A 15,222-nucleotide genomic window follows, 5' to 3' on the forward strand; every position below is an offset into this window, starting at 1 on the left:
GTATCAATCAAAAAGTGTGATGTCCATTGTCACTAAACTGTCTAAATAAATATCATAATATATAATACCAAAAAAATTATATATGATAATACATATTATTATATATATTGTCTCTGAACTAAAAAAATCATTCACATAAATTAAATAATAATGTCGATTCATTTACACTAAGAGCAATGTGTCTTAGTTTACATTTTATAAATACCAAGCAATAAGAACCTTAATTCATCGACTTATTATAAACACCAAGCTAAGTTTCATTAATTTAACTTTACAACTATGATATTAAACTAAATAATTTATCTTTTCAGTATTTTTGACTATATAATAACATAACGTTGTTAATCATTATACCTTATTAGCATTATTGATTAAAACTTAGAAAAATGTTAAAGACTATCAGAATTTATTATTTTTGACAACCACTTAGTCATTAATATCAATTTTTTTAATTTAATAATCTAATAACATACTTTATCTCATACTTTTAAACATTAATAACTAACCGATGACCAAAACAAATAAATTCTAATAATTCTCTAGCATTTCTCTCTGATTTGACATACAACAAATAAAAAAAGTGACATGCCAAACAATGGAATGAGTTTTATCTATATATGCCTCTCTACCCTAGAGTTGCATATATGTGGAAAATGTATCATAATTAAGGGTTGTTGGCACTGGATGTTTTATAATGGCCAAGTTCTCTACGACAAACCTCTTTTTACTTGTCCTTTTGGCTTCAGGTTCTCACATCATTCTATCACATCTGATATTCATATTTTTTGTCTAATCTGTATATATTTTCCCCCTCGTTCTATGATCTATTTCAAAACGTCATGTTTAATTTCACTCTATTTTCAGTTTTCTCAAGGACAATTCAAGTTGTTAAGGGAGCATTTTGTAGAGTACAGACGGGTAACTTTTGCATACAAGACAACATTTGCGAAGAAAAGTGTGAAAAGTTTCAACTGGGAACTTATGCCCTTGGATATTGTGGTAATTCATTTTGTATTTGCACCTACATTTGTGGATTGTAGTCTTGTAGATTAGAATTTCGGATTACCTACAATCGCAATGTTGTTACAACATGGAAGACTAAAGATTTAAATAATTATCATTTATGTGTTTGAAGTGAAATTGTATTGAAGAATGGAATGAATATCAATAAAGTGTGTTGTCCATTTACCTTTAAAATTAGTATTTTTGCCCTCTAATAATATTACGAGAATATAAATTTTAAAAAATTACATTAACTTTGTCCTACCATTATAGATTATAACAAAAAATATAAAATGAAACTATTTTTACAAAAAAAAAGTCATAAAAGACAAAAGTTTTTCACAGCTAAAAAGACAAAGATTTTTGTAGATAAAAAAAATCAAATAATAATTTTTTAGTTATTATTTTTCTATAAAGGAGTTTAAATTTTTTATTAATAATAAATTTTAATATTCATTATCTAAAACTTGAAAGAATTTGATGTGTATACTTTTATATTTGATTAGGTGTTAACTTTATTACACAAATAAAAATAATTAACTTTTATATTTGTTATTTAAAAATAATATTTTTTTCTCTATAAAAATATGGTTACATATTAGTATAAAAAATATATCGATAGTTATAAAATTAACTTAAAATTAATTTTTTTTTAAAATAATTCAATCTTGATTCTAATTATTAATTACAATATTAATATTTTCTTCAAATTATATGTAATAAATATTTGAAAAAAATGAAAATATAAATAAAAAAGATAAGAGGTAAAAATTTAAAATTAAATAAAAAACTAAAAAAATATGCATATAATAATATATTTTTATGTGAATAATATTAAATAATTACTTTTTAATTATATTAAATTATACATTTAATGTATTTCTATAATTTTATAAATTTATTTGAAAATATTTAAATTTATGTCTTTTATGGTATTTTTAAATTTTAAAAACTATTCTACCAAATATAATTGTTACTATTTGTGTTTATTAAAATTTATTTTTAATTTAATTTATTAAATATAAATACTATATTTTTTAAAAATTATCTCTTAAAAAGTAATTTTTACAAATTATTCTTAAAAAATAAAAATTTTCTCAAACTAAGTCTTAGTGTTAACCAAATTGCACACCATTTTTAAAGTGTCGGCAAATCTCAATCAGCAATTGACAAAAAAACCAATTGCCACCACACGACAAAAGATTGGTAACTAGATAATATATTTCAAAAACGTGCCAATTTAGTAATTGGATCTAAAATCAGTGGCAAATAGGTTAAAAAGAACCTTGATTGACCAACAAACTCAATGTGGTTGGAGAATGGGGGAATTTAGGACAACTTTCACAATCAAAAGAAATTTCAATTATAAGATAGCATTAACAGCTTCAGCAGTAGTAACCACCAATTCCTAGAAAACGTGAAAGCTTTCTTTTTTTTTGTTTTTGGTAAGAAAAACAATGGAATGACTCCATCCATTTTTTAATTTGAATATGGAAACATGAGTGGTGTTGGATTCAGATATAGAAAAAAAAGATGCTTCACAACATTGTGGTGTCAGTAAAATCAGAATTTGGACAGTACGATTTGATGTTCCATTTTATATACAAAAAAATCAAGATTAGACAATACAGAAGATCCGATTTCAACCTTCCAAAATTCAAATTTCTCAACTTATAAATTGAACCATGCAATTTATTATGCAAAATTTTAAAACAAAAGAACTCGTACGGTCTAAATTTTTCTTTTCCACACTACCAAAAGGCTGTCCCACATATTTGTCTTGTTTCCCATAAATCTATATGGGAGAAGATCACACATAGATCTTCCATTTCCATAAAATTGAACCTGAATCCATCCAACAAAAGTTCAAAGCCCGGCCTTATAAAAAATGAGGAAGTCTTCCAACCAAAAAACCCAACATCTTACTCAACATCATTAATCCACCTTGTCCGACAGCAGTCGAAGCTTGGAGCTAGTGGTAATCTCTACTGTTTCACAAGAAGTTGTACCCGAATTTAAATTCTATAAAAAGATAAATAAATCTTTAAATAAACTTATGTAATGCATGTGTGAATATATTGTGTAAGTGTATATTATATAAACAATACTTAAAATTAAAAACTGTCTAATCTATCTGACAAAAAAAAATCCACCTTGTCCGACACTTTCTGCATGCTGCTGAGACAGCATTCCACGCGTCACGATTTCCAGCTATCCACGCATCTTCCTCACCTGCAGAATAGAATTTGCTTCGTCATGTTGGCATTACCCATATATCATGGCCATCTATGGCCGATTCATTCCAAAATTGGACCAATGAATTGATTAATACTCACATTATCAATATTTATATTATTAAGATTATTAATATTTTATTTTAAATTGATGATAATTTTATTTATTAATTGGACTAATATTTATGTACCTATTTGTCAGAGATTTTTTTAAAGAATTCACAAAACATTTATTTTATTCGTAGATTCATTTATTTTAAGGTTAAACAATTAATTAGTTGATATAAATTATTATTATAATTAATTTAATTTAATAAATAAAATAAAATAAATTAAAAAATATATCACATCAAATTTTATTACGAAGTGTAAAAACAGAACTGCTACACATTCAAGTATTTTTTATCTAAGTTTATCTAAGGAGGTTCAACACTAACAAAAACTAGTCTCATTAAAAAAAGTGTCATTACACACGCTTTTTCTTCTCCTTCTCCCCGACGCTTCTTCTTCTCCTCTGCGCTTCTTCTTCTTTCAAATAAACGCATACGTCATCTTCTTCTTTTAAATTCACGCATACCTCCTCCTCCTTTTTCTTCTTTGCACATGCAAATTCTTCTTCTGCTTCTCCTCCTCCTCTTCCTCCTCCTTCTCTTCTTCTTCTCTATCGTTATCGTCATCACCAACAATACCAATATTTTGCTAATGGATTATTTTTTCAATCAAATTGAATAGAATACAATTGCTAAATGAATTAAATTGAATGGACGTAGGTGTTCTGAATTGAATTGAATTGAATTGATAAATCTCTACATTGTAGACACATGTGTTTTGAATTTGATTTTATATAATGAATAATGTTCCGTTCAATTAGTACTATACAATTGTTTCACCTTAATAACGTGTTCGGTTAATTATGTAGAAAGCTGTTTTGAATTTGATTTTATATAATGGATAATGTTCCGTTCATTTAGTACTATACAGTTTTTTACCTTAATCACATGTTCGATTCATTATGCAGAAAGCTGTTTTGAATTTGATTTTATATAATGATAATGTTCCATTCATTTAGTACTATATATACAATTGTTTCACTTTAATCACGTGTTCGGTTCATTATGCAGAAAGCTGTTTTGAATTTGATTTTATATAATAGATAATGTTCCGTTCATTTAGTACTATACAGTTGTTTCACCTTAATAACGTGTTCGGTTTATTATGCAAAAAGCTGTTTTGAATTTGATTTTATATAATGGATAATGTTTCATTCATTTAGTACTATACAGTTGTTTCACCTTAATAATATGTTCGGTTCATTATGAATTGAATTGAATAGAAGTATGTGTTCTAGTTTACCTGCGTATGCAAATTGGGAAGAAGAAGAAGTTTGTGTATGTTTCGTTGGAAGAAGAAGAAGAAAGAGGAGGAGAAGAAGAAGGAGGAGAAGAAGAAGGGAAGAAGAAGAACTTACGCAAATTTAAAAGAAGAAGGAGAAGAAATGCGAGGAGGAGGAAAAGGAGAAGAAGTGCGTGATTTGAAAAGTTGCAACTTTGATAGATTTGGTTAAGGATTTTGTTTAGATATAGAGCTTTATTCGCGTAGAAATATGATTTCATCTACTTAATATACTAAAACTGGGTTTTCCCCCCAACTAATGAAGGTGAGGTGTCGATCTTTCGTAACTCTGTTTTTTCTCCAAAATGAACTTTCCTATTCTCTATTCTAAATTATTTTATAAAAAAATATCTTTATTATAATTATATTATAATTAATATTTAATGAATAATACATAATTATACTAATTTAGAAACATATCTTTATTATAATTATATCAAATCAATATTTAATGCATTATTAAACTACTTATCAATTATCAATTAAAAATATTTTTAATAACTTTAATAATAATAATAATAATAATATATGATAATGATATGATAATTACACCGATCGTAGTAATCATGATAAGAATATTTGAATCTAATCATAAAATGATCAAATTTTATGATATTAATAACGCACATTAATTTTAAATATTTTTAGTCATTTTAAATATATTAATTTTAAAAATATTAATATAATTCTAATTCTTATTTATTATCCAATAATAATAATAATAACAATAACTTGAAAAATCCGTATATAAACTATTTCAATTACCCGTGTATTATTATTACAATTCTATATGTTCCTAAATATAAGTCTTGAAAAACACGACATGGCACGGGCTATTAGTGTAGAGTTGTTTAGGTTTGTTTAGGAAGATATAATCGAATTTATATTTCTAAATTTCAAGACATATATTTCTATTTCAATCTGTGTATATCAGGAATAATATTCTTATTCATTGTCCGAGATTTCTTTAATTATGATAGAAGATAATGATTCTAATCATATTATGAAAAATTATATAATTTTAACAAAATTAATATCTGATATATAATTATTGTATATAAAAAAATTACCTTAGTAATAAATAATTTATATATTTATTTTTGTTTTACTAAAGTCAATATATAGTATTTTTCTGTGGTACATGAATATAAATTTGAGAGTCAAACTCATAATTTTATATTTATTAATTTTTTTTACTACTTCATAAAATAAGAATATATTCTTCGTTAGTTTTTCATCGAAGTTGATCCTTTTAAGGTACAATTTATAATTTTGATACACTATTAGTGTAAAGTAGTTTTACACAAATATTCAATGACGTAATATTATATCAAAAAAAATAACTATCTTTTATATTGATTGTATTCACCTAAATAATAATAAAAAAATAGACATAATTAAACAATTATATAAAATATTTTATACTATCAATAATTAAAACTAGTCTCTAATTTGTATCTAAAAATATAAGATAAAATTATATATTAAATTAATTTAATAAAAACAAAATATTATTGTAACATTATTTAATTAATAAATTTATTTAGTTAAAGGTTATATCTTTGTTTTTTTTTTCAATTCCACTTTTATATTTACTAGTAAATTGAAGAATTTTGTATTGGATATCTATTTTTATAATTAGTTCTCAAACATAAATTAAAATAAAAATTAATTAAAATATTAACGTATTTTGTACTTTTATCTATATAAGTAACTAATTCTATTATTATTATTATTATTATTATTATTATTATTATTATTATTATTATTATTATTATTATTATTATTATTATTATTATTATTATTATTATTATTTGAAATTAATTTTTTGTCTTTCTTTTATTAAATAATTAAATAATAATTAAATAATCTATAAAATATATAATGATGATATGAGAAATTTAGTATAGATTTTTTTTTAAAATATCATTTATTGTATATAATTCATAAAAAATATATTTCACTTTTATTATTGATTAGAAGATAATCTATTTATATTTTGATTAATTTCATTTATTATTATTATTATATTTAATTTACAGAAAGATAACTTAATAACCATATTATTATTTATCAATATATTAATATTGATAATAATTACATAAAAATTATTTAATATTTAATATTTTTATATTATTTATTTTTTATATATTTTGATATATTTATAAATATTTGTTATTATTTTTATATGCTATATGTTTATTCCCATTATTTAAAATTTCTGGATCTGTCACTATTTTTGAGCGTGTTTTTTAATTTATCTTTTATAATTCATTGAATACAATTTATTACAGTAAATTAATTATATCAACTAATTGATTTGATTAGATATTTAAATATCACACGATTTATTATAATTCATATCAATCAAATAATTGTAATTTATTATATCAATTATTATTTGTTACTTATAATGATTAAATACAATAAATACAGATTAATTTAGTTAAAAAAATCATTGTCTCATATGTTTTCCTATTTATTTTTTTAATTTATTAAATCCAATCAACTATAATAAATTAATTATATCAACTAATTAATTCAATCAATATAATTTATTTTTTAAATTCAATAAATCAAATAAAATCAATTATACTAATTATTTGTATCAACTAACTAATTTGATTAATTCTTAAAAATATTTTTGTTTAATTTATTTTATTTATTTAAATACATGAATTGTAACTGATTAGTTATTTAATTTTATTACGATAAATATCAAATTCTATTCCAAATATAAAAATATAAAATTTTATTCCTTTCGTTTTTATTTTACCACTATAAAAGACCATATATATGCTAAAAAATATCATTCATTTACCAATTACTCTTTCATTAGGTAGCTTTTACAACAATTCTTTTTCTTCCTTTGAGGCATCGTCGCAAGAAGGCAACTATCGTGGACACAAATCACCACACACTTTTCAACTCTCGTGCTCATCATTCAAAACAATATATGATATGTTATCCATGAAGCATCTTATAGATCATGGTGTTATCATGTTTGCATAAATTAAAAAAAAAATACGTAATTAAGCTTAAGTCACTTATCTGTTTGTGTGGTATATTATACTGTGAAATTACTTTCAATTTGTGTTGTGCAATGATATTATGGTTTAATTTAATCTTTTGTTTAAGAACTGTATTATGATTTTATCTTATCATTTTCTCTTAGATATCAAGTTGGTGTATTTTTATTTATTATTATTGAAATGAATGTGATATAAAATTTGTAATAAAAAAAAACTCTCACACTCAATTTATTTTATTATAGTCTTTTATCTCTTCTATTTTTTTTATTTTCTTCTTATTCATTTTATTTTTTTAAATATCATATAATTTATTATAATTTATACCAATTAATTAATTATAATTCATTATATCAGTTAGTTTAATTCATTAATTTATAATATGCATGATAAAATAGATTATTTGTTACTTATATGTTCTTCTAAAATCTAAATCTGAATAATTATATTTTTAGTTTTAGTTATGAACAAAATATTTTTAATAATAAATAATAATTAACCACTCATACTTTTAATCAAAGTGTTTAAATAATTTTTATATTTATTAATATTAATTGTTAATTATTTTTTGTCAATAAATTGTATTATAATTTTATGTTAGTTCATAATTGATTAATGATTAATATTCATGAAGCTATGTTATTCTAAATTTTATATTTTATAAATATTTTATTTAAATATTTTTTAAACATAAAAATGTATTATTTTTAATAATATCTTACTTTTACTTTTTTAATTAATCTAAATGAATATTTTATCAAATACTAATTAAACCCATCCTTCCATTTGCTTTTACTAATTTATTATCTAATTATTATATAAAATTAAAATCGTATTAATGAATTTAATATTAAAGTTAATTTGACTTTTTATTTAGAGTATTTTTTGATTTTTTTTAGTCTAATCAACCAGAACTATTCAATTATAAATAGTCATTTCTATCTTATTTTATATTATTAACTAATTAAAATTACTAAAATTTAATAATACAATTCTGTTTTATATTTTTATATTTAATTCAATCCATCTAAGCTATATAATAACCATTTTAATTTTTATATTTTATAATATAATACTACATCCATTAATAGTAAAATAACATAATAAATTTTCATGTTTTAATATTAAATATAAAATTAATACGTACAAAAATTTTTAAACTTTTAAATCAATACGAATTATTGTAAATAATACTTATTTATGGCATAAACAAAGAAATACAGAATCTTAAGTTTTGCATATAAAAATTTAGGAACATGTTATATGTACAAATGTAATTGCATAGTATTTTTTTTAATGGTGTAGACCAACAACTCTAATTTTATTTAATGGTCAAATTTAAAAAAAAGTCATAATTTTAAAGGTAGTAAAAAAAACAACAAAATTAATAAAAAAATAGTTAACTTATATTATTCTATTAATTTATTTAATATATTAAATTATTTTTATTTATATTAAGATTAATTTTAAATATTTTAAAATAAAAAATATAATTAATTATAATTTGCATCTTAAATTATATTGAGTACATGATATTCTATTGTGCTGCTAAAAGTAAAAATGAGATAACATATATAATTTTATCTCTTAATTCAGTATATTTATTTATATTTTATACTTTTTTTACGATTAATTTTGTACGGTGTTGGTATATTAAATAAAAATATCTGTTATAATAACAATAAATAAAATAAAATTTCAACCAATAATTTTATATTTTATATTTTTTTTCAATTTTATTTTGAATTTTAATTTATTACTAAAAGATAGTGAAATTCTATTGATATTGAAATAAAGTTGCAAAAAGGTCCATAAGCTAATAAGTAAAATAATGTGATACCCACATTACAACATCCAAATAAAACAACCTAGGATCTAAAATGTTTATCTTTCTCTTTCTCTCCGTCTATTATATTATCGATTCTATTATATAAAAATTATTTTTTTACATTTAATGATAGAGTCAACGTAGTATGTTTCTGAGCGTGTTTCTTAATTTATTTTATTTAACTCATTAAATATAATTTATTATGATGCATTAATTATATCAACTAATTGATTTGATTAGATATTTAAGTATCACACAATTTAAAATTATGTATATTGATTTGATTTTTATGATATATAAATTTAAGGAATAAATTAAAATAATATAATTTATTACTTATTTAAATTGAATACAACAAATACAAAATTAATTTAGTCAAAAATTTATTATTTTCTAATCTTATATACATAAAAATGACAAAACAAAATTGTAAAAATAATCTTTTTATCGTTTTTGCTATTTTAATTTTATTTTCTTTGCTTTTTTTATGTGTAATTCTATTTTACATTAACTTTGTGTATTTAATAACAAAATACACTCATGTTAATTCTATCATATAATAATATATTTTTCTCCTATGTTAATCAAAGATTTTTAATAGTTATCAACTACATCTAATCAGTGGCGGAACCAGAAATTTCATAAGAGGGGGGCCAATTAAATATAAAATATAACAAAAAATTAACAAAATATGATTTGTAGCATATATATCAAAAAAGTAATTATATTATATAAAAGTCAATGTTCAACTACATACTTTAAGATTTTGATATTTTTAAACTTGCTCGACGATGCTTCATGGAACTAAAATCATCAATTATCATCTCTGAAGTGAATTTTGAAGCAATTTCCTTTTCAATATATACAATCATACAATCTGCTAAAAATTCATCTTCCATCTTGTTTCGAAGCCTTGTTTTAATAATCTTCATAGCTGAAAAGGCCCGTTCAGTTGTTGCTGTTGTCACAGGAAGAGTCAAAACAAGACGAATTAATCTATCAATTAAAGGATATATATTTGATTTTCCTGTCTCTGTCAATTTTTGACACAATTCAGCAAGAGTAGACAAATTCTGAAAATCTGGAGCTTTAACCACATCAAGTTCATAATGTTGTAACTCATAATCCAATTGAATCTTTTCTTGCTCAGAAAAATCTAAAGAATAGAAATTCTTTACAAGATTGCATATGTTGCAAACACTGAATAACTTGAAAGCATCTTTAGGATCTAGAGATGTACTCAGTATGAGGAGCTCGGTTGCTTGCTCACTAAATCTACTATTTAGCTCTTTCAATTGAAAATCTATCACGCTAGTAAAAATGTCAACACGATAGTGGTGTTCAACAGTGACAACATCCTTTTTACGACGAGACCGAATTATGTCACTAAAAGAAGCACTCATATCAGGTATCTGAATAGCATGATCATTGCAGAAAGAACTAACTTTCTCCAAAAGTGCTCCCCAACTACTATCTCTTAACTGTTGAATCAATGACTTTGTACTAGAAACCAGATGCATAGCATTCAAAATGTCTTGAGATTTTTGTTGCAATGCTTGACAAAGTTTATCAGTGATTCCCATGATTTCTTTCATCATATGCAAAATGAAAACAAAATCAAATGATAATAAAGATTTAAGAGCATAAGTAGCATCACCACGTTGAGAATATGTAGATCCATTAGTAGCCAAATCTTCCAGAACTGAAGTTGTTGCTCCAAACATACGTAAAAGGCTACAAATTGAGTTGAAGTGAGAGCTCCACCTGGTATCTCCTGATCTTTTTAATGTGCCAATTTGATTTGCTTCTCTTCCTGTTTCAATTTGATTAGTTGCAACTAAATGGGAAATTTCAGTTGCATAAGCAGATCGTAATTCATCATTGCGTTTGCAAGAAGAGCACACAACATTGATAATATTACTCAAACTTTGGAAAAAAGCATGAACATCAACAACTTCTTTAGCCGCAGCAACAAGAGCTAGCTGTAATTGATGAGCAAAGCAATGAACATAATATGCATAAGGACATTCTTGAATAATTAAAGCTTGTAACCCTTTCCACTCTCCACGCATATTACTAGCTCCGTCATACCCTTGACCTCGAACATTTTGAATGTTGAGATTGTGATGAGATAATGCAGAACAAATCTCTTGTTTTAGAGTAGCAGAAGTAGTATCTTTGACATGAACAACATCTATTAGCCTTTCTTTGACAAATCCATGCTTATCAACAAATCTAACAACAAGTGCCATTTGTTCTCTTCTAGATTCATCTCTAGCTTCATCAACAATCAAACAAAACTTTGCATTACCAATCTCATTGCGAATTTCATTTTGCACCTTTCTAGCAAAAACATGTAGAATTTCCTTTTGAATAGAAGGTGATGTGTATATTGCATTTTGAGGAGCATTATCCAAAACAACTGCATCCACTTCTTTATTGTAAGAAGCTAATAATTTTAACATTTCAAGAAAATTTCCTCGATTCTGAGACTCATGACTCTCGTCATGTCCCCTAAAAGCACAAGCTTGAAACGTTAACCATTTGACAGTATCAATAGAGGCTTTAAGACGCAATCTATTGCTTAAAACTTGTTGTGAGCTTTGCTTAGCCAATACTTTGTCAATGTGACATAATTGATTAAGCAAATCTTTACAAGACTTAACAGCAATATTATGAGGAGAATTAAGAGATTTACCCACATGAGATAAAAATGCACAATCCTTTCCATTATTCACTTTTTTCCAATTGCGAAATCCTCCTGATGTGAATGGACTTGATTTTCTAGAAAATAAATAACATGGAAGACAAAATGCAGCATCCACTTCTGGCGAATATTCTAGCCAAGAAAAACTCTTAAACCAATGAGCTTTGAAACGACGAGGATGACTTTCTAGACCAGAAAGAGGGTACTCATCCATAATAAATTGATATGGTCCAAACTTTATGTATGCTCTACGGATTTTATCTTGTTGATTGATAGGATAATTCCAAATTTGCGGACGCTTTCCGGGATCACGCATCAATGTATCAATATTAACTTGATCTATTTCAGTCCTTGCTATTTTGGAAGCAGGGGGTTGAATATCTTGCTCAACAAGTTGTGTCACAGGTTGTTCAATAATATTTTGAACATTACTCAAAGAATCTGAAGCTGAATTTTGTTCATCATATATTCTCTCTTTTCTCTTGAAAAATGAGTGAATTGTTTTCATCTTTGACATTTTTAACTTAACTTGAACTATCTAACAAAAAAAACAAAAATAATTGCATATATATTATTTTCTTAAAAAAAATATTAAACCTATTGAGCAATAACAAATAATTTTAGAAACACAAATATATAATAACCAAAAATAAAGTTATTGATTTACCTGATTATTTTTTGTTCCAAGTCTCACAAAAAAATAATTCTATTGAGTTTTGTCCTCACTTCAATCTTTGAACACTGTCCATTATAAAAAAAAATAAATTAATTATTTTAAATAAATAATGTAAATAATACTTGACATTGTCATTAACTTAAAAAAAATTGAAATATACCTCTTTGAATCTTTGTTGTGCATTCAATGGTTAATATTTTGTTGTTCACTTCTCTTCAATGGTTTTTCTTCATATGTCTTGTTTTGGTATGGAAAGAAAATTAGAATGAGAAGAGTAGAAGACCAAAAGTTTGGGAATCACTAAAAGAGAGAGAAAAGTGGCGCTATGCCTATGATAGTTTGAAACAAATATTTGAAAAATGTACTAGGGTTACTTTAATTAATAGTATGGGCTTGGGCTAGTATAATAGAACCATTTTTATTAATTATTAGAATGGGCTATTTGTTAACAAGAGCAACAATAATTCAAATATCTAATACATAATGCAGTTTTTAGTTTTTTTAATTTATAAAATTTTGTAAGTTATATTTTTTTTAATATTATATATAAAAAAATTTAATATTATTAATTATTACTATTTACTATTTTTTTTAAAAAAATTTGGGGGGGACCATGGCCACCTTAGGTCCCCCCGTGGATCCGCCACTGCATCTAATAGAATGACTGAAAAGTGAGAACTACAATAAGTTAAACCCAGGTTCAAAATGTTGAAACGAAGGAAAGAAAACAGTGGATATATGATTAGAGAAAATATATAATAACGAGAAATATACTAAAATTAGATTTTTCCTCCAACTAATAAAAGTGAGGTTCAATTCTTCGTAAATTCATTTTTCCTCTAAAATGAAATCACTATTTTCTCTTCTAAATTTATTTTAGAAAAATATATTTATTATAATTATATTACAATTAACATTTAACGAATAATGCATGATTATACTAATTTAAGAAAATATCTTTGTTATAATTATATAAAATCAATATTTAATACATTATCAACTAATAAAAGTGAAGTGTCAATTCTTCATGAATTCATTTTCCCTCCAAAATGAAAGCACTATTCTCTCTTCTAAATTTATGTAAGAAAAATATCTTTATTGTAATTATATTACAATATTACAATTATATTACAAGTAGCATTTAATGAATAATGCATAATTATAGTAATTTAGAAAAATAAAATAAAGTTCAGTAATTTATCTTTCGACTGCACACGTATGTAGAATAACTTTTAAGAATGAGTCACGTATAGTAAATACGGTCGATGATTGTAAAACTGTATATTAACATTGATATAATATTATTTCAGGTATATGTTTTGCAGGTATAAAAAAAGTGTTGAGTTATTTTTTAATGGGTTTAAATTATTTATTGTTTATCAGAGAATTTGTGCATTAGAATTATTTATTTTGAGCTGATTTTGATATGTTCTTATTTAACAGTAAAATAATATATAAAAATTTATTGGTCGGTCTAAGTATTACTAGGTTTTTTATAGTATATATGTTTTTGATTTATTGAAAAAAGTAAATTACTAAAATTAATTAATAACTATTTTAGAGTTAATACATTTAATATTAGATTAAAAAAAACAAACAATAGATAATATGTTACATTTTTATTAATCAAATTATTATAATTCAAATTAATCTTAACAAAAGAATTTAAGATTATAATTTTAATCTTATCACGTGCATGACACGGGCTATTACACTTGTTAATATAAAAAAATGTATAAATAAATAGATAATAAATATCTTTTTTACTAATAAACTCTTTTCATTATTTTAAAATTTTATTTAAATTATAATTATCATATTTATTTAAAAAAATATTATTCGTATATTAAACACTATTGATACTCGTATAAAAATATAACTGTTATTAATTAATTATATATTTTAATTATTTTAAAATTAAAAAATAATTCAAGTTCAGAATTATGGAGAATATACTTCCTAAATAAGAGTTAGCATACAACATATTCCTATCTTCTAGGATTTCAGTTTATGTTCAATTTTAATTTTTCAAATTGAACAGAATATATTATTGTACTTCCTTAAAATTTGAATTGTTAATTTTAAAATTTAAAATTTTGATTTGATTTGAAGAGAGATTTAAGGAGGGAATATTATCCCAGAGACTATTTGTTATTAATGTATGTTTTCGTATAGGAGTAATACATTAAATTATATAAAAACTTTTTATTAAAATTTAAATAAAAAATATATATAATAAGTTATTTGGAGTTCTAATTTCATTTTATGTGTATAATAATTCATTAGTTAGTGACATATTCTTAATAAATAGAGCGTCAATATGTGGTGGATTAGTCATCGACTTGTCGAGTTAA

At 23.3% G+C, this 15,222-nt stretch overlaps 1 protein-coding gene and 1 long non-coding RNA gene across 2 annotated transcripts; one reads left to right on the forward strand and one right to left on the reverse strand.

The window, feature by feature from the left end:
• Window positions 1-623: 623 nt before the first annotated feature.
• LOC112770078 (uncharacterized) lies at window positions 624-1,197 on the forward strand. Its single transcript, XR_003186576.3, has 2 exons — window positions 624-746; window positions 865-1,197. It is a non-coding gene; the product is annotated as an uncharacterized lncRNA (long non-coding RNA).
• A 2,016-nt stretch (window positions 1,198-3,213) lies between these two features.
• On the reverse strand, window positions 3,214-12,406 carry LOC112775636 (uncharacterized). Its single transcript, XM_025819413.3, has 2 exons — window positions 10,664-12,406; window positions 3,214-3,234 (listed from the first exon to the last, which is right to left on the reverse strand). Exons 1-2 carry the CDS (start codon window positions 12,404-12,406, stop codon window positions 3,214-3,216), a joined length of 1,764 nt encoding a protein of 587 aa, XP_025675198.3.
• Window positions 12,407-15,222: the final 2,816 nt, after the last annotated feature.

The sequence above is a fragment of the Arachis hypogaea genome, chromosome 3 (genome assembly GCF_003086295.3).
Source record: "Arachis hypogaea cultivar Tifrunner chromosome 3, arahy.Tifrunner.gnm2.J5K5, whole genome shotgun sequence".
Lineage (NCBI taxonomy): Eukaryota > Viridiplantae > Streptophyta > Magnoliopsida > Fabales > Fabaceae > Arachis > Arachis hypogaea.